Consider the following 19556-nt stretch of genomic DNA (forward strand, 5'->3'; position numbering starts at 1 on the left):
TAAGAAATTGTATGAACTCAGCTGCTTTTTATAATCCCCTAATGGCGACGTATATTAAAATCAATGAAAAGAAAGAGAATGGTCTTTGGGGCAGATCCTCAGCTGGTGTCAACTGTCATAGCTCCATTGAATTCAACTGAGCTGTGATAATTAAAGCTAACTGAAGATCAGCCCCATAGACTTTAATGTTCCTGGCCTACCTCTATAACAGGAGACGCAGCAACCTCTACAGTTCAGGTTAGATAACAGTTTCTATTCTAACCACCTTTTTTCAGTTGCTCGTTCCTTTCTGAAACTGTGGGCTTGGGCTCTGTCTGAAAGTGATTTTTCTGGGGAAAGCCTAAGGGAAAAGGAGAGTGATGAAAAGAAATATAGTACACTTTTCCCATTATGAAAACATTCCTGAGAGTTTTCTTTTTTTAATAGGTTTCAGAGTAGCAGCCGTGTTAGTCTGTATCCGCAAAAAGAACAGGAGTACTTGTGGCACCTTAGAGACTAACAAATTTATTAGAGCATAAGCTTTCATGGACTACAGCCCACTTAGTCCACGAAAGCTTATGCTCTAATAAATTTGTTAGTCTCTAAGGTGCCACAAGTACTCCTGTTCTTTTTTTAATAGTATTTCAGCCACGGCTTTAAAAGTGAAATCTGGCATGGAAATAGCCCTCACTGAGATTCAGTGCCTTTAGCTGTTCCAGAGGAAATTGGTTTTGTGTCTTTGAAAACCACATACTGAGCATGAGCAGTAGACTCCGCTCCAGAGATAAACTGACAAAGTACACGGTTGAGGAAGGACTCATCACACGCATGTATACGGTTGACTTATAGTAGTGCAAAGTCTGCTCTAGTCAAGTATATTGAGGGCTCCTGTGGAGCTTATGAAATGGGCTGGCACTGAAACTGAGTCTTTGCTTCAGCCTGTGTGGATTTGTAAGGATGGGAGTGGGCTGAAGAGGGGCTATTGACGTTTGTAAGGTGAGCAGGAGGGAGCCTTGCTCGGATGTACCTAAGGAGTTCCACAGCAGAAGTGGGCACTTTGTATGGGCGAGGGCCAGCAGCGTTTTGAAGTCCTCAGGACTGCAGCTGCTGCTTATGATTTTTTTTTTTCTTTCCGTCTTTTCTTTTAAAAATACCTAGTGTTTTGTCTGTGGCATTTCCTGCATTAGAAGAATATTAAGTTTTCAAAGTGAAGCAATCAAGAAGTCAGGAAATGCTAAAGTTAAGGTTTCATATGCCACCCTATGTCAACATTATGTCAGCCTTTAATTACATGCTCACATACTTTTTCTCTACTAAATGAAAAAAGAATTCTCTACGCTTAGACACATATGTGTAACATCCCGTGGTTCTGTGTATGCCAGCTAGGCAGAGTCCATGGAAGTCATTGACATGACAAATTCAGTAAGCTATATAAATACTGCAGATTTAGTACATGATACAGAATGAGGGTGTAAATTTGCTTCACTGCATAGACCGCTTCAGTTCACCGATATTGGCTTCATCTGCTTTATCCTCTGAGCTGCTCCGAAGAAAATAAAAGAAGTACCTTGAAAGGACATACCTTATAGAGACGAGAACTTACCATGAAAAGCTCTAAGTCAATAAAAACACATTTAAAATGTGTGGGCATTCTCTTTTACCTTGAAAGTCTGAAGATAAAGGGAGAAATTCCCACAGACTTTAGAAGCTAAAGGAAGAATGTTTTATAGACTTTCAGGGTAAATGTCCTGAGACATTAATGATAAAGTTGGAAATGCCATTAAAGTCTATGGGAATTCTCTTTCTCTCATTCCTTTTAGTATATCCTTGATAAAGCCCAACTTGACACCACCCTTTTCTCTCTTTCTTTGTTCCAATGTTTTAAATGCCTCCTGCCCTCCTGAAAGGAAGACCACCACAGATCTTCACAGGATGAACAGTGACCTCTCATCCTTCTCTTACAGATTCGCTATATTTCACAGACACAGGGCTTACCAGCAGAGTATTTGTTAAGTTCAGGGACAAAGACAACAAGATTTTTCAACAGGGATACAGACTCACCGTATCCATTGTGGAGGCTAAAGGTAGGAAGATATTTCCTTGTTTCCTTCATCTTGCAATAGTAGACTGGAAGTAAGGCGACATTCTGCAAAGTTGGAGCGTGGGTCTCGTCTTTTTGCAATGCATTGAGATGCTTCCAAAAACTGAGATGTTGGGATGGGTCTGAGCTGAGGTAAAACTGTTGTAACAAAAGTATGCAGCCCTTGGCTGGCCAATGGCTTTGCAATTAGTGCCTGGCACTGCATTGTAAAAGCTTTAAGTCCAAAGTGAACCTTAAAATCTCTCCAATCAGGAGCTGCCCAGCCTGAGGATATTGCAGAATGGACTATTTTAGTTTAACGAAAGGCATATCTGCACTGCAAAGTAAAACCCCTGGCAGCAAGTCTCAGATAATGGGTCCACTGACTTGGGCTTGTGCTCCGGGGCTAAAAATACCAGTGTAGATGTTCCCACTTGGACTGGAGACCAGGCTCTGAAACCCGGCAAAGTGGGAGGGTCTCAGAACCTGGGTACACGAGCGCAAACATTTACGCTGCTATTTTTAGCGCAAGCCCCATGAGTCCAAGTCAGCTCACCCAGGCTCTGAGACTCACTGCCACAGGTGCTTTTTTTTGCAGTGTAGTCGTACCCTTAGAGAGAGAAGTACTATCCTATCAATTTAGGGTTGTTGTTTATATCTTTCCTATCTATGGCTGATAGTTGTAGTTGATGAAGTGATGTTTAATTTCACCTGCCCCTGGGTGGAATTGGTTTTTAATACCTGTCTAGTTGAGACACACATTTCCCTTTTAACAATTAAAATAGATAATAGTACAAAAAATGGTTCCCGGATCAGTGATAGCAACATGTTCTGCTGCCCTGTGTCTGGTGTTCTCAACAGGGAGCCCTCTAGCTTAACAATAATTGTGACCATCTTAGTCAGTAAAGCACTTTGGGATTCTTTAGGCATGAGAGGTGCTATATAAATGTATTTGGCTACTATTTTGGTTACTAGTTCAGGGAAGAGACAGGCGACTTTGTCCATGGTGTAGTTTGGGGGGGGGGCATGGGGAGCGTTGCCCCCCAAACTGCAAGCCTCGAGTAGGCACGGAATTTCCCCTCCACGTGCAGCCCCATTGGCCTGACTGGAGCTCCCCCCACTCCAAATATAGAAGTCAAACTATGCCTATGGCTTTGTATAGAGGTGGGCTTTGAGGTGTCCGTCTGAGCTGGCGTATCACCCTACATAGATGCAAGGGCAGCCCAGGTAACTGCCTTTCCTCTGTCTTGAGCAGACACCAGATGATCATGAGGCAGAGACGGGGATTAAGTCGAAGGAAGCAAGGAAGTACATTTTCAACTGTTTGGATGATATGGCACAGGTAAGAATGTTGGTGAGCACCTAGCGAGATGTCTCCTTGTGCTTCTGCGCAAGGCAAAGAAATGGGGCACGACATCATTTCTGCATATATGCTGCTTTGGGCAAACCTCTGAGAAACACCAGGTCTGCACCAATCCAGCCAACTCCCAGTTGTCATGTGTTGCACTGGATTCCTCCAGAAAAGACCAGATATATAGTCATAAAAGTGACCTAAAGCAGTGTGGTTGAGTAACTAGGAGTTTCACAAGTGCTAGGTTCTCTTCCTAGTGCTTTGGATCAGGAAAGATTTTAATATGAAGGCTTTTCCTGGCACCTGATATATAAATAGTGATGTCCCCCATAAACTTACCGAGATCTTTTTTTGTTTGTGGGGGTTTTTTTGTCGTCATTGTTGCAGGACACATCATTCAGTAGTCTAATTGTATAGTGCTTTATGTGTCAGAGCTTGTCTGTTACCACACAGAAGCTGTTCAAAAGCTGCAAAGGGTGACTAACATCTTCAGTAGCCATTGACCCAAATGAGCTAGATACTTAATAGCCTGTGTAGAGATTTGGCTTGCACTAGCCTGATGGTGATTTGATTTGCCAGCTCAGATTCTTCCTTGTGACCTCAGCAGCTACTCTTCCAGAGACAGAAACCTGATGGAGTCAGGAGAGAGAAAGTGATCTGCTAGAGACCTTACTATCTGAGTCTCCCTTCTAACTGTTGTCCCTTCTTTTCCAGGTGAATATGACAACGGATTTAGAAGGAAGCGATATGTTGGTGGAGAAGGCAGACCGGCGGGAGTTTATAGATCTGTTAAAGAAGATGTTGACTATAGATGCGGATAAGAGGATAACTCCGATTGAAACTCTGAACCACCCCTTTGTCACCATGACGCACTTGCTTGATTTCCCCCATAGCACACAGTACGCTTCCTTCTCTCTGCCTTGGGCTGGGTTTTCAGAGAGAAAAAGCAGATGAAGAGGGTGGGAGGGGAGACTGGGCTGTAGGGTGGACATTTGGGTTGATAAAAGGGCCTAGCAACAGTATTTTAAAGGGACACCATTAAGGAGTTTAGGCCCAAAGATTTTAATTTTTGTTTAAAAAAAACCCAAACCTGATCTGAATAAGAAATGTGTTGCTGATGCAAGGCATTCAAAAGACTGCAGAATATATTACGTTCATTGTGTAAACATTCAATAATTACACACATTCATATTAAAATACAGAAAAAATATATGCATATGATATAGTATCAATTCGACTTATGCATGTGGCAGAGGAAGCATAGCTCAGGGGTTGGTGCTGTGGTTCTCAACATTATCCACAGTGGAATCCATCCCCTCCTCCCAGAAACCCTTGCCCATCTAGCTGGAGTCTGGTCAGGACCATTCTGTGTTTAACAGTCTGGAAAGAGGACAGAGTTGTCATAACCCCAACACTCGTTTGCAGCCCCCTTGTTGAGGATTCCTGATTTAGAGCAAGAAACTGGAAACAAGAAATCTCAGTTCCATGCCCAGCTCCCTCTCAGACTTGCTACGTGACCTTGAACAAGTCACTTGAACCTCAGTTTCTACATCTGTAGAATGGAGAAATACTCCCTTGCCCGACAGAGATGTTATAAGGCATGGTTCATTAGGGCCTGATTCTCATTCATAATAAGGCCTGAACAGCACTATACACTAGCCTGGGATTTTGGAGACCTGGATGCAGTTCCCTGCACCACTACTGACTTCCTGTGTGACCCTGGGCAAGTCACTTAGGGCCAAATTTTTAAAGATATGTAGATGAAGATAGGTGTGAAGTGGGATTTTTAAAAGCGTCTAGCTGCCTAACTCATTGATTTCAAAGTGAGTTAGGCACCTGGTTTTGAAAACCCCAGTAGGTGCATATCTGCATCAGCACGTACCTACAAACCTTTAATAATCTAGCCCTTAGACCAGGGATCAGCAACCTTTCAGAAGCAGTGTGCCGTGTCTTCATTTATTCACTCTAATTTAAGGTTTCGCGTGCTGGTAATACATTTTAACATTTTTAGGTCTCTTTCTATAAGTCTATAATATATAACTAAACTATTGTTGTATGTAAAGTAAATAAGGTTTTAAAAACATTTAAGAAGCTTCATTTAAAATTAAATTAAAATGCAGAGCCCCCTGGACTGGTGGCCAGGATCCAGGCAGCGTGAGTGCCACTGAAAATCCTTCAGCACACGTGCCATAGGTTGCCCACCCCTGCCTTAAACTGTTTGAGCCCCAGCTCCTTGTCTGTGAATCGGGAATAATAGCACTGCCATAACTCATAGGGCTGGTGTGAGGACGAATACATTACAAATTGTGAGGTGCTCAGACCCTGTGGGCCATATAACTGCCATAGATAGATAAATAGATACTGAGGTGATGAATGCAGTATGAACACAAGATAATTGCTAAAAACAGAGAGAAAATAAATTCTACTTTCATTCAAAGTTGTTCATAAATAAGTCAGTGTTTTATGAAAATATTGAAATAATATACAAAAAACTACTTTTATATTTGCAATCACATGCTCTCATTTGCAACAATCCTTCCTACATGAGCAGTAACTGCTTAAAATTTTAGAGACTCAGGGCCCAGTCCATTGCCATTCGGAATTGTTCCATGGATCAGGGCCTCATTTCTGAAGTTCTTACCCTTGCCCTCCTTGGGCAAAACTCCTAACAGTTCTTATTCAGGAATAACTCAGTGGAAATTTTTGTATGAGTTAGACCTTCAGGATCGGGTCTCTAGATGCTAAACATCCCGCCTGCTCAGTGTGTAACCTCATTCTTCCTCCGTTGGAAATGCTGATTGGTCAGAACTGCAACAAGCTCTAAACAAAATGTGGGTTGGCTGATTTGAAGTCAGGCCTGTGATTGTCCTGAAAATAGGAACTTCAAAGCCTCCAGGAATGCTGGGGACTGTAATCTCTCTTGAAAGTAAATCAGAAAACAGATGCAAATGTAGAGAAGACATAGTTGCTGAAAGCAGTTTTTACTGTGACATGCTTTAGAGAAAGACTACAAGTCCCAAGAACCCTTGAGGCTTTGTACTTGTTAGTCCCAAAGCAGCAGCAAAGCGAGTCCAGTGTCCAGTTTTGCATTTCTGATTGCATGGATATTAAATTGTGGGAAATGCCAGTCTTTCTGACCTGTTTGGTCACCTTTCCATGCATGTTTTTGCATATACAGTATATTATTTCACTAACTTACAGGGAACAGGTTATATTTTGTAGTACAGACGCCCCCTGACTTACGCAATCGTTCCATTCCGGAAAGCCTTGCGTAACTCGAATTTTGCATAAGTCAGAAATGTATACCAGTATATTATGCAAATATTTCCGCAACTCGAAAATCCTATTTCTGGCTTATGGAACTTTTTCCATAAGTGCGAATTTGTGTAAATCGGGTCTTGCGTAACCCAGGGAGCGTCTGTACTCTTTTGTAACATGTGCAATGGTAGTATCGGATGAAATATAAGTATGCTGTTTTCAGTGTTTTACGATAAAGTTTTTTGAAAAATAGTTGTTAATTGCTAAAACCTACCCAAAAAAAAAAAAAAATCCATGCGATAGCATTCTACATTTGTCTCATCGATTTTTTACTTTTATACAGATTTCTAAATGTTTTACAGATTACTTGTCTTTCATAGATTTAAAAAGTATGTACATAATGAAATTAGATACATATTCTCTTACATCTAATTCAACATTGAGTAATTATTGAACAGATATAATCATAACCAAATAGCGATTGAGCTTTTGAGAGGAAGCATAGTCTCTTCATTAAGGGACGGGACTGGGTGGTCAAGGGATCTGGATTCTGTTCCTGACCATTCTGTGGTCAGGGGCACGTTTCTTTAAATGGACACTACCACCTTAAAAATAAAGTATCATAAATAAACACTCATCTTTACCTATGTTACTGATAACAGCTGAGATTATTAAAAGTGAAATAATTTTACAAATTCAAACCTGAGGCACATTATTTATTTTAAAAAATTTCTCTCAGTTTAGCCAATGAAAATCAAGGAAATCAATTTCATTTTTGTTTTCTTTATAGTCAGTCTCACTGTCAGGTTCTTAGTTTCAGGTTTGGGTATCAAACTCTGGGAGAAATATTGGATGAAAAATAACCATTTGAATTGGATTTTAAAACAATATTGAAAAGTACCCGATTGTGGACAGTGTTCAGCTGGTTGGTAAAGGTCGTGATCAGGCAGTAGATTTTGCCCATACTTAAATTGATAGTGTCCCTTTAACCTCGCTATGCCTCACTTTCCCAGCTGTAACAGTGAAATAATAATAGTACTTATCTACCTCACAAGGACTGTGCTGTAGTAGGGCAGCAGTGTTTACTATATTGCACTGTCAGTATATTGCTGCAGACTGAGGATGAAAAATATTTTTCAATACTTCCACTGCCATATAATATATATGTGTGTGTATTTAATAAGTAAGGGTTTTTTTGGTAGTGTGGAGGGATTGTGGGGGAGGGCATTTAAACATTCCCCCACTGTTGGCTCTCAGGCTGGGACAACCTCAAGGCCTGATCATGCAAGATGTTGAGCATTCTAGCCCTGATTCAGCAAAGCCCTTGAGCCATATAATTTCAAAGGGACTACTCATATGCTTAAAGTTAAGCACATGCTTAAGTGCCATGCTGGAGTGGGGCCAATGTGTTGAGCATCTTGCAGGATTGAGCTCAAATGACCAACTTTTTTTAAAGTGTTGAGCAAGATTTCAGATATCTCATTGACCACACACAGCAAAATCTTCCTCCTAAGAAGGAAAGACTTTGAAAACTGCCTTAAAAAGAATCCCAGATGAGCCAAGACTAGCCGGCCCTTCTCCCCACCTTCCCATTCTCTGTCATGTTACAAAAGAAGACCCACTATTGGTTTGATTTTTCTTCCCCTCCTGTCTGTCTGCTGACAGCTTTGGCTGCTGACTATGACTTATGCTGCAGGACTGAGGCTGGATGGGGCACTCAAGAATCCTAAGCCAAAGCAGTCTTCTATTGACTGCCAGCTAGTTCCCTTTCATTACAAACAGTGCGAACCTGGGCTGTGGGGAAAAGGGGACATTCAAACACTGATTAATCTAGCAAGTGCCAAGTGTGGCCTGATCACTTATCTCGGCCATCAAAGAAATGCTGACCTGAAGCTAGGCGTCTATAGCTGACTGTTAACTATGCTCATTGGGGTTTTCTTCCTCTCTTTCTCACCCTCTCATCCCTTTTTCTAAACAGTGTCAAGTCCTGTTTCCAGAACATGGAGATTTGCAAGCGGCGGGTGAATATGTATGACACGGTAAACCAGAGCAAGACACCATTCATCACCCATGTGGCCCCGAGCACATCGACCAACCTGACCATGACCTTTAACAACCAGCTGAACAGTGTCCACAACCAGGTATGGGAATTGGCAGCAGCTGGGGCCTGAAAGCTAGAGAGCCCTAGAAAATGGAGAGCAGACCTAGCGCTCCTCTCAGCACACACCCAGTAAGATGGTTCCTTTCTGTCTTGTGACTAGAACATGCCACCCTCCTCCTTGAGTCCTGTCTAGTTGCGTGGTATTTGATACAGGAGAATTAATTCCATGGCACTTGTGTGACTGTGAAATATTGGCTTCTTAGTCTATCTTGTTGGAGATGATTCGCCCCGTCTCCCTGGAAAGCTGGTATGAAAAAAAAAAATCTGGCAGTATCCCTTTATGCAACAAGTAGGATTGCGCTCAGCAATAATCAGGCCGACACGAGTGATTTATTAATATTACTGCTGAGGTAAAACTAAATCCTCATATCACAGACACAATACTCTGCTGCAGTAGCAGCAAAATGAAGTGCTCTGACTTCTTGTCTTAGCATTTGGTGGTGGTATTTCTCCTTGTTTATTATTTGTCTTTACAGTAGTGCCTGCAGGCCCTCATTGAGATGGGGACCCCATTGTGCTAGGCACTGTATGTACACACAATAAGATACAGTCCTGACCCCGAAGGGCTTGCAGTCGAAGTTAGTAGATTCAGGTCTACTGCCTACACTTTGATCTCCTGTATCATCATAGGAGGGTTTTCAAAGATTTTAAAAGAGGGTGCGTGTGCATGAGAGTGGGACCATCACATGATCTTGATATGTACAGTGTTGGCGTATTTTAAACAAACAGTAGCTTAAATTGTTTCCCTTGGAATTGTGTTATAGTAACTAAAGGGAAGGGGAGGTATTCATGGATAGGACAGTAAAAGACTGAAGCACGGTGAGGCTGTCATCCTTAGGGTTTTGTAGAGCTCTTTGGTGCAGGAGCCTCCTTGTTTTGATGTTATAACAAGAAGATTTAAGGGTGATGAATATAACTGTGGCATGAGGGACTGGTGCCACAGGAATAGAAGCTCCGAAGGAGTCTATCCAGGTTTGCAAAGTGATCCAATGTATCTTAGAAATCTAGATTTCATGCTGGCTCAGTTTTTTGTCACGTATGGTGAGAAAAGACCTCTTTACATTATTCATAAAGCAGTGGGCACCACAATTGTACGCAGTGATAGGTCATTAGTGTGTCATGGTTAAATGTGGTGGGTTGTCAGTTTAAAAATACAGGTATCCTTGCTTGCTTGCTTTTGGAACTCAGACTGGAGAGTAAGACTGCTGACAAACTCCCCAAATTCCTGCTGCTTAACCTCTCCCAAGCACCAATTGGCAGCATTTACTATAACCAAACACCATCACCACTACTGGAAGAGCCAGACTCTGTCACCTTTACTCACACTGAGTAGTTCCTTCCTCCACCAAAAGTTCCTTCCAATGAGACTGTTAGCACTGCTTAGCTTGAATACGGGTGGAAGAATCTGTCTCTGTGTGTCAAGCAGTAGCAAAGATTTGGGTGAGGCTCTGCCAGTATCAGGAAGTTCCAACGTTCTTACTGTAAGTCGAAAAACAGACCTATGGGCCATTTCTCCTGTTTCATCTCCCATCTCTAGGTTAGGTTTCCAATTATCTCTTGTGTTTCCATCATCTACACCTGTTGTTTTTGTTGTTGTTGTTGTTGTTTTTTAAGGGGTGGAAGGGAAGAGCTGCCTTGGGTTCTCTCAGCAAAAGAAATGTGTAGTTGTGATGGGTGGATGAGTGGGAATTTCCAAATTCTCCTAAAGGGTTTGTGTTGGGGGCAGAACTGATCTTGCCAAGTTTCCCACAGGAAGTGCGAGAAATATTTACAGAGCAGCTTGACTTCATGTGACCAGTTCCTTTTGAGCCCCTTTCTCTTCCTGTCTCCTCCCTATTCTCCCAAATCAAACCCATCCTCAGGAGATGTGCTCCATTCTGGAGACTCCTTGGACAACAAACTGGGATGTGGGGTGGTTGGAAGCAGCCCCAGTTGATAGAAGGCCTCACTGATCATGCTCAGTGTGCTCCTTTTGCCCACCCACCCTTACCTCTGCGCTCCTCAGTTTCCTATTTTGCTCCTCCTTTATTTTTTGTTTGCTGGTTTTATTTAGATTCATTTATTTTTAGATTTGCTTCTTCCAACATACCATCTCCCTCATTTTTTGTTTGTTTGTTTAATTCCCATCATTCCTTTAGGCCACCAACCTGGCTCCCACCTCCACCAGTGCCACTATTTCCTTAGCCAACCCTGAAGTCTCCATACTAAACTACCAATCTGCACTCTACCAGCCTTCAGCAGCATCCATGGCCGCAGTGGCCCAGCGGAGCATGCCCCTGCAGACGGGAACGGCGCAGATCTGTGCCCGGCCTGACCCCTTCCAGCAAGCCCTCATTGTATGCCCTCCAGGTTTCCAAGGTAAGAAACAGGCCTTCCCCCTCACAGCCAGGCCTTCTGCTGTTTGATTGGGTTCTCATTTGAAAACTTCCTCCAGTAAATCTTTCTGAAGGAAGAAAATCAGGAAGTGAGAACCTCTGGAGCAGTTGGGTTGTGGCTGATGACTCGGGGGGCGGGAGGGAGGGAGGTGCGATTGTGATGCTCATTGTTCATTGCCCTGATCCGCGTATTTGAAGAACCTCCACCATGTTTTGGCAAACACAACAAGAACGGAATATTTTACTGACCAGTCTCCAGGTTGTTCAGTGATCCAGTTTCCACAGGGTGAATCAGCAGGTTAATGAGGTGGAGAGTAAGATGTCTAGCCTGGAAATTTGCCCCAATTATGGCCATCAGTGGCCAGTCATCAATACAGCTGCACCACTGCAACTAGTATGGACAGGCACAGCTGCTGTTTGCCCCAGTGGACAATACTCCTGCTTAAAACCAGGGGTAAGCTGCACTGGGGCACATAGCAGCTTTGCCTGTCTATGATAGGGGCTGCTCCTGCATAGTTACACTAATAGCTATATCAGAGGCAATCCCCAGGCTAGACAAGACCTGAGATTTGGTCCTGGTAGGGCAGGATCTATCAACAATAATACTTGGCAATACTCTAACCCCTTTTATACAAGGATCTTGCAGTGTAACTTTGACACCAGTTGAAGCCTAGAGTCCCCCAAAGGAGACAGGGCATTACTGACAGTATAGCTGTGGAATGTGTTGACCAATGTGTTCTGGTGATATGCCTTTAAATCCTAGTCAAGTCTAGAGTTACAAAAGTGAGTCCATGCAGAGTGGCGTGTAGAACCCTGTATTCTTGATTGCCAATCTCCCACTTTCATCAGCTGGCAGCACTCTCACCCTGGAGTGTATTTTCCTAGCCATCTATGGTGGTTGTCTCTAGCCAGACTGGAGAATAACAGACTTAATTCGAAAACAAACCACTTCTGCCTTCTTGTAGAATTGCCTCCAGGTGTAGGTTACGTTATGATGTCTCTGCTAAGTTTAAGACATTCTAAAAGCGTTCACAAGGTTTAAAGAGGGGTACTCTCCTGGTGTCCTTGGAAATGTCTTGTCTTCAGCCTCGGATGTATCATGTCTGCCAAAAGCTGATAGATCTCCTTGGGCCGGGATGTAATAAATTTGGCTGGATGTAATAAGTGGGAATCGAGGGCCTGATTTTTCAGAGGTGCTGAGCACCTGCAGTTCCCATTGACTTCAGTTAGAGTTGTGGCAGTAGAACACCTCTGAAAATCAGGCCCCTCTTCTGGGCAGTGCTGATGATGATTAACTCTGTCCCTCTCTGTTCATGGAACAGGGTTACAAGCTTCCCCTTCAAAGCATGCTGGGTATTCTGTACGGATGGAGAATGCTGTTCCGATTGTCACTCAGGCTCCCGGGGCCCAGCCTCTTCAGATCCAGCCAGGTCTCCTCGCACAGGTAATTTCCTTAGTCTGGGTAAATGTGGATTGGGCAAGTATAGGTGGCACTTGAATAGTCCTATGCAGAGCAAGTCTTTTTCATTTAGTTTAACTACGTGGAGTGGGGGAAAGCGTGAAGGTTTTTTTCCCCAGTCCCTCTGTGGCTTTGTTTTAGAGTGGGACACCCAAGTGAGCATCTCCAACTTTCCATGGAGCATCTGTCTTTCCTCAATCTCCCTTTCATCTTGCAGGCCAATTTTAATTTCTGAAAGTCTCTAACAATATAACAGTTAATAGTGCCACTCTCTTTCTCAATCCTCCTCTTCACAAGGCCTGATGCAACTCCAGTTGAAATCAATGGGAGATGACAATGGGAGTTGTGAGGCCGATGGTGAGAATTAATCATTAATACTTTTCTGAATCCTACTAAGCTCTTGGCCCTATGGCATCTTGTGGCAATGAGTTCCCCTGGTAAATTGTGTATTGTTTAAAAAATGTTTTGCTTATTTTAGTTTTACATTTGTTTCCTTTCAGTTTTATTGAATGTTGCCTTGTTCTTGAGTAGTGGAAAAGGGTAAATAGGCAGAAGGGAGGGCCAGGGCAGCTGAATCAGTGAATCTCTGCAGCAGCCTCTATTGGCACAGTTCTTGAGGGGATCCTAGTGGGAGATGCAACTTGTACCTCCTTGTGCCAGCTTCCGTGAATCTGGCCAACTTTGCTTTTTTAAATGGTCTGACTCTTATTGGTTCCATTGGTATCAGGAATGTCTTTGATGGAGAACAAATATACTTAACGTAATAAATAAATAAATTGAGATATCCTATCTTCTAGAACTGGAAGGGACCTTGAAAGGTCATCAAGTCCAGCCCCATGCCTTCACTAGCAGGACCAAGTACTAATTTTGCCCCAGATCCCTAAGTGGCCCCCTCAAGGATTGAACTCACAACCCTGGGTTTAGCAGGCCAATGCTCAAACCACTGAGCTATCCCTCCCCTCTAAGGCACAGAGAGCTTCACAATACCTCCTGGAAAAGGTGGTCCAGAGGTAAAATACATGCCTACTGTGCACTCATTAATGCCAGAATGTTCATTTGCATTCAGATCTCAACAGACTTTAAAATCATGCCCAAGCATTGGATTCCCTGAGTTACATGTGCCATTGAGTGTTGTTGTGATTACTTTCCTTTGTTAGCTGCCAACTGAGCTTATCTGGTGAAGACAGAACGAAACACAACCTAAACCCTGTGTGTTTTTCACTAGCTATGTGCCCCGCCCATTCCCAATAAAAGAGTCTTTGTTACAGAGCTGCCTCTTGGCGTAAGTCTGCCGCAAAATGGAATCCATCTTTGCTGATGACTGTCATAACCTTCAGCACGGCAAGGTTGGGCCTTGTATCCCATTCAGTACAAAGCAGGTATCTAAGAAGCAGAGCAGTGGAAACGAAAAGGACAGATTTTCAAAGTTCTGAGCAGGAAGATGTGCAAACTGAAATTAGGTGCATGCAATTGCATTTGCACAAATGCCTGCCGCCTGCAAGAACCTTTCCTTGACGCAGTGACAGGCTCCAGCAGCAGGGAACTTCCAGACCCTTTCCCCACTGCCTCCCACCTGCTAGAGCCTTTCATAGCTGCAGGGAGCTACACACCATAGTGACAAGTGTGAACGCAGCCTGCCTTCACTGCAGCGTGTAGCACATGCAATTATGGTTGCACAAATGCCTCTCCCTGCCAGAACCTTTTGTGGTAGTGGGGAACTGCCAGATCTTTTTCTTGCTGCCTCCCCCCTGCCAGAGCCTTTCACAGCTGCAGGGAGCTACACGCTGCTGTGACAAGTGAGAATGCAGCCTGCTTTCACTGCAGCATGTAGCTACACATGTATTGCCTATATTCTACATACTGCTGTGAGTGTGGACAATGCATATGTCTGGGAGCAGCCATTGGTGCTCATCCCCTCTTCAATATACCCCGGCACTGGTAGTGTCTGAGAGCCAAATTGGACCCTTCACCACTTATTTCTATATACTTTCAAATCCAGGAAACAGGGCCCTGCAAATGACTGCAAGTCCCTCACCCTGAGGCCCTTGGATAAGCTCTGCCGTCACGGTGGTGATGGATAGGGGTGTATTTTGTATATCGTCTCTGTAAGCTGGTTCTCGCAGAAATGAAAAATTAGAGCAAACCACTGACTGCAAAGTGGGTGGTGAAAATAACCCTTACACCCGACCTTACCGGGTCCATTTTCACCCACATGAGCAAGTATCACCTGCAGCAGGGAGACAGGTGAAAGGAGGCTCTGATTCCAGTCTTTAATAGTTCGGCAACCTCACATCTTAAAGGGGAAGGGCACCATGTGTTTTTGTCCAGCCTGAAACTGATGTTGTCATGCATTGAAAAGCCTGATCCAGTGCTTGTCCCTTCCTTCTCTTTTCCCTCAGGAGCGTTGTGCATTCCTGCATTTTCTCACTTTCTCTCCTTCCCAACAGCACTCCTAAGCAGGAAACCCTGCTTGACTGCCACCAGCCCCTTCCAAGTAAATAGGCCACCTCCATTCCTGGTACTCTCTGATGCAGCTCCTCAATATATATATATATATATATATATATATATATATATATCCTCAATATTTATTCCACTCTATATGCATCCGAAGAAGTGGGCTGTAGTCCACGAAAGCTTATGCTCTAATAAATTTGTTAGTCTCTAAGGTGCCACAAGTACTCCTGTTCTTTTTGCGGATACAGACTAACACGGCTGCTACTCTGAAACCTGTTCTGATGCAGCTGATAGGGCTCACTCCCACTTTCCCCATCTGGACCTAGGATCAAGACACCAGGGGCCAAAGTGTGCTCTGTTACACCCGGGCAATCTTACTCGAAGCAGTGGACATGGCAGCACTGTCCCAATGGACCAGCCCAAGCAATCTTTTCCTGATGATGAAATGATTCCATGGTCCTTACCTGATAAGTAGAGAGTTTGTGCCTGGGCCCTGACACTGAATCTAGATTCATGCACTAAAAGAGGCGGAGATCTGAACAAATCCAGGCTACCTCCCCAAACAGGGAGGAAGTGGCTTTAGCATGTAAACTCCGGTAATCTCTTGCAGGGGAGCAGCAACGGTCCAGTTACCTTTTTTAAACCAAAGCTGTAAAAACAAAAATATCCCCACCCCCTCATCCACCTGCCTGCCAGGGCTAGTCCTTTGTCATAGCACAGTGTTGTGAACAGCTCTCCGGGGCCCTGTGACTGAGTACCCTTTCCAGCCCTGGTTCTGCAGCCCACCATAGCAGCCCTTTCATCTGACTCAGCAAGGCAGAAAATTCCAAGACAATCAACCTTTGGAGCTGGGCTGGAAAGCGTGTTTTTATTGTGGTTGGGGGGGGAGGGAGATGGGGGCTGGAGGGGCTACAGGATGGGGAGAGGTTTAGTGTTTTTGTGTTAATCAATCTCTGAATCTGGCTTAGGAAGGAACAGGGTGAAATACCTTCAAGCAGAGACTCTATTTATAGTGTAGCCCCCCTCACTGCTGTGTGGCTACACAATGTGGACCCAGCACAGTGGCACCGATATGACCCTAGAGAGGGATGTAGCTGATGCCCTTGAATTCCATGGCTCAGACTCTGAGCACGCACGCTGTATATGCCAGCACTCGAGAGATTAAGCTGCCCTGCTGTCACGTTGGTGGCATCTGACTATGACCAGGTTGTAAAAGATTATGTGATTCCTAAATTGAGTCATCAGAGCAAGATGACCCTGGGAAATATCTGTAATGGTGTGCCTGGACTGATGCGTACACAGGGCTGTGATTGCTGAGCTTGCAGGGAGAGCATCTAGCTCTGGCACTAAAGGGTACCAGTTTAGAAAATACCAAGGAGGGTATGGAGAGGACAAATGTAATTCACAGACTTGTTTGCTAGACTGAAATACTCCCGTCTGCTATGCACGTGGAATGGATTTTGGTGTTAAGCAGTGTCTGTCACACTGCAGCCATTCCCAAAGCAGTGACGTGGGATGCTGTGCCGGGCAGTGGCTAGGCCAGGGGTAAGCAACCTATGGCACGCGTGCTGAAGGCAGCACGCAAGCTGATTTTCAGTGGCACTCACACTGCCTGGGTCCTGGCCACCGGTCCGGGGGGCTCTGCATTTTAATTTAATTTTAAATGAAGCTTCTTAAACATTTTAAAAACCTTCTTTACGTTACATACAACAATAGTTTAGTTATATATTATAGACTTATAGAAAGAGACCTTCTAAAAACGTTAAAAGGTATTACTGGCACGCGAAACCTTAAATCAGAGTGAATAAATGAAGACTCGGCACACCACTTTTGAAAGATTGCCAACCGCTGTGCTAGGGGCAAGCGCACAAGCCACTCGGCCTGATTCTGCCTTCAGATGCACCCGTGCAACTCCCCCATTGAAATTGGTGGGAGATCTGCATACATATTTGAGGGCAGAATTTAACCCATTATGCTTTAAATACTAGCTCCTACACAGCTTTCGCCACTAAGGCTGGGTTTTCAAAGGAGCCCAACAGAGAATTAGAATAGGATAGTCTAATAGTATAGAATGGAAGAGAATTTCTGTGGGATTTGGGCATCTAACTACCCTAAGGCTCCTTTAAAAATCCCTGTCAAAAACATGTCTGATTAAGAGGAGGAATCTGAGCTAGGAAAAATGGCAGGGATTGGTTCACTTGCAGCTCACCTTTAGATTCTCCTCTGAAGTACTGATCAGAAACTGAGACAGAAGGAGGCAGCACAGAAGAAGAAAACAGCACAATCAGCTGCCCAGTAAATGCCCCACATGGAAGACCTCCAGCCTCCCGCTATGGAAATTGTCTCCTGGGGTACTGGGTGGCTTAGCTAATTGATAATGAGCAGGAGAACATTTTTATCCCTGTCCCTGTTTTGAATTCAGCCCAAGTAAGTAATCGCTGAAAGTTTGTTCCTACTGGGAGCTGTTGAATGATCTATGTGAAATGGGATAATGGTCTCAGTCCAGTTCCCAGCAGTCAAATGTTCATGTTGCAGAAACCACCATCCCAATAGACATCAGCTGCCAGCCTTTAGAGGCCTCAACAAAGAAGTTGAGTAAGGAAGGTTCCAAAGACATCCCTAGGGGTGATGGCTCCAGGTCCGGCTGGAGGAACGTTGGAGGGTCAAGGTGGGGGAAGCTTGCAGTGGGACTGCCTGTGCTATACAGTACCTGTTGTGTGGCTAACCGGAGGAGTTCACTCCCCAGGGAGGTCAGTCCAATGCTAAATTCACGTAATGTTTTGTAAAGGTTATTCAAGGAGGTAAGAAGTGATTTTGTGTGTTCTTAAACCCTTGCCCCTATCACTTCATCTGCCATTTGTTCTCACGTGGTGCTCATTAGGTCTTGATTTGAAAATATAGGGTTGTTTGGACAGGGCAGGCTCATAATGGACTGAAAGCCTCATTCATGTAGGGGTAGGTGATTAAAGAATAGGACTGACAAGGCTCCAAGGCTCTGGCATACTGTGCACCATTGGCTAAGGCTGTTCTCCGTAAAAGTGTTTGTGACTCATGTGTGCAGCTTTAGGAAGGAAGGATGAACAGTAAAGGGGGCACAAGCAGAAACTATTAGGTTTTAACAAATAAATGATATTCCTTTTTTGCGCTATAAATCCACTTTTGTATGTTAATGACTAGCACTGGTGATAATGGCCAATTTCCTCTGCTTATAGAAAGCAGCCCTTCATGAATACCAAGCAGATACCACTGTCACCTCTGTTCATCAACCATAGGAATTCAGTGATTATCAATAAAAATTGAAATTAGAAATAAATTTGCAACAGGGAGGCAATTACACAAAAAATCTATTGTGTGCGGTGATCTCATTGAGATCTCACAAGCTAAGCAGGGTTGGACTGGGCCACTCTGGATACGTCTACACTGCAGTTAAACACCTGCAGCTGCTCTGTGCCAGCTAACTTGGGGACTGTAAAATTGCTATGTAGATATTTGGGCTCAGGCCCCAGCCCGAGCTCCAGGAGCCCACGAGGAGGGAGGGGCCCAGAGCCCAGACTCCAGCACGAGCCTGAACGTCTACACTGCAACTTTACAGCCCCGCAGCCTGAGCCCCGCAAGCCCAAGTCAGCTGATACAGGCCAGCTGCAGTGTTTAATTGCAGTGTAGACATACTCAGTGTGGATGGGAGTCCCAGGTGCTGAAGAAAATTGATGTTGGTGATCTATTAGATGGTACTTTCCCCTCTGAGTTACTGTTGAACTAATGTTGGAGGGACACTGATTCTGGAGGTGTCACCTTTCAGATGAGTTAAAACCAAGATCTTGACCACTTCCAGGCCTTAAAGATTTTAGAGAACTTTTTAAAGAAAAGGTTTGTTAATGCATTTGCTCTGGGCAAATATTAACTTAGTAACTCGCACTGAATAATACTTTACCCCACTGGTAAATATTCCCACTGGTTTCAGTGGAACTGCTTGTGGAGTAAAATACAAATATGCATGAATAGGGATGGCTGAATACACCCCTGAGCAACTTGCATTTTGGCTCCCTCGGATTCTCTTTGCAGTTTCACGTGGATACAGTATTCTCCTTCGCTTCCTATCCTGAATTGTTGGGAAATGTTGCTATGTGCTGTTAAACCGTTTCTGTGTTTCACCCCACTGGTGAATGAGCTAATCCTTGTGTATTGTTTGAAAGGTGCTACGTCAATGTAAGTTGCTATTACTAACAACATCTCTTCCTGTTATCCCTTTCCATGGATTAATCAAGAGCTGACGTGAAATGGTCTTTTGCCAAAGATAAACTATTTGGCCCTGTCAACTCTAGAGCTTGCGACTATGTTTGAAGCCATTTTCAAACACAATTACAGTTGCAACATGTTTGTGTGTGTTTTGTAACTCAACACAATTACAAAGCGTAGTCCAACCACTTTAAAGAAAC

General features: G+C 43.9%; 1 protein-coding gene across 4 annotated transcripts in view; it reads left to right on the forward strand.

The window, feature by feature from the left end:
* The window catches only part of HIPK2 (homeodomain interacting protein kinase 2), a 182483-nt gene that overhangs the window by 133522 nt on the left and 29405 nt on the right, over positions 1–19556 (forward strand). For 3 of the 4 annotated variants that reach the window (XM_034778988.1, XM_034778980.1, XM_034779005.1), the window contains 6 exons: positions 1944–2063; positions 3315–3401; positions 4125–4309; positions 8647–8809; positions 10968–11187; positions 12527–12648. In XM_034778988.1, coding sequence (XP_034634879.1) covers positions 1944–2063; positions 3315–3401; positions 4125–4309; positions 8647–8809; positions 10968–11187; positions 12527–12648 — 897 coding nt within the window. The remainder of the gene's footprint in view (positions 1–1943; positions 2064–3314; positions 3402–4124; positions 4310–8646; positions 8810–10967; positions 11188–12526; positions 12649–19556) is intronic. The other variant, XM_034778996.1, reaches the window with a different exon arrangement.

This window comes from Trachemys scripta, chromosome 1 (assembly GCF_013100865.1).
Source record: "Trachemys scripta elegans isolate TJP31775 chromosome 1, CAS_Tse_1.0, whole genome shotgun sequence".
NCBI classification, from domain to species: Eukaryota; Metazoa; Chordata; order Testudines; family Emydidae; genus Trachemys; species Trachemys scripta.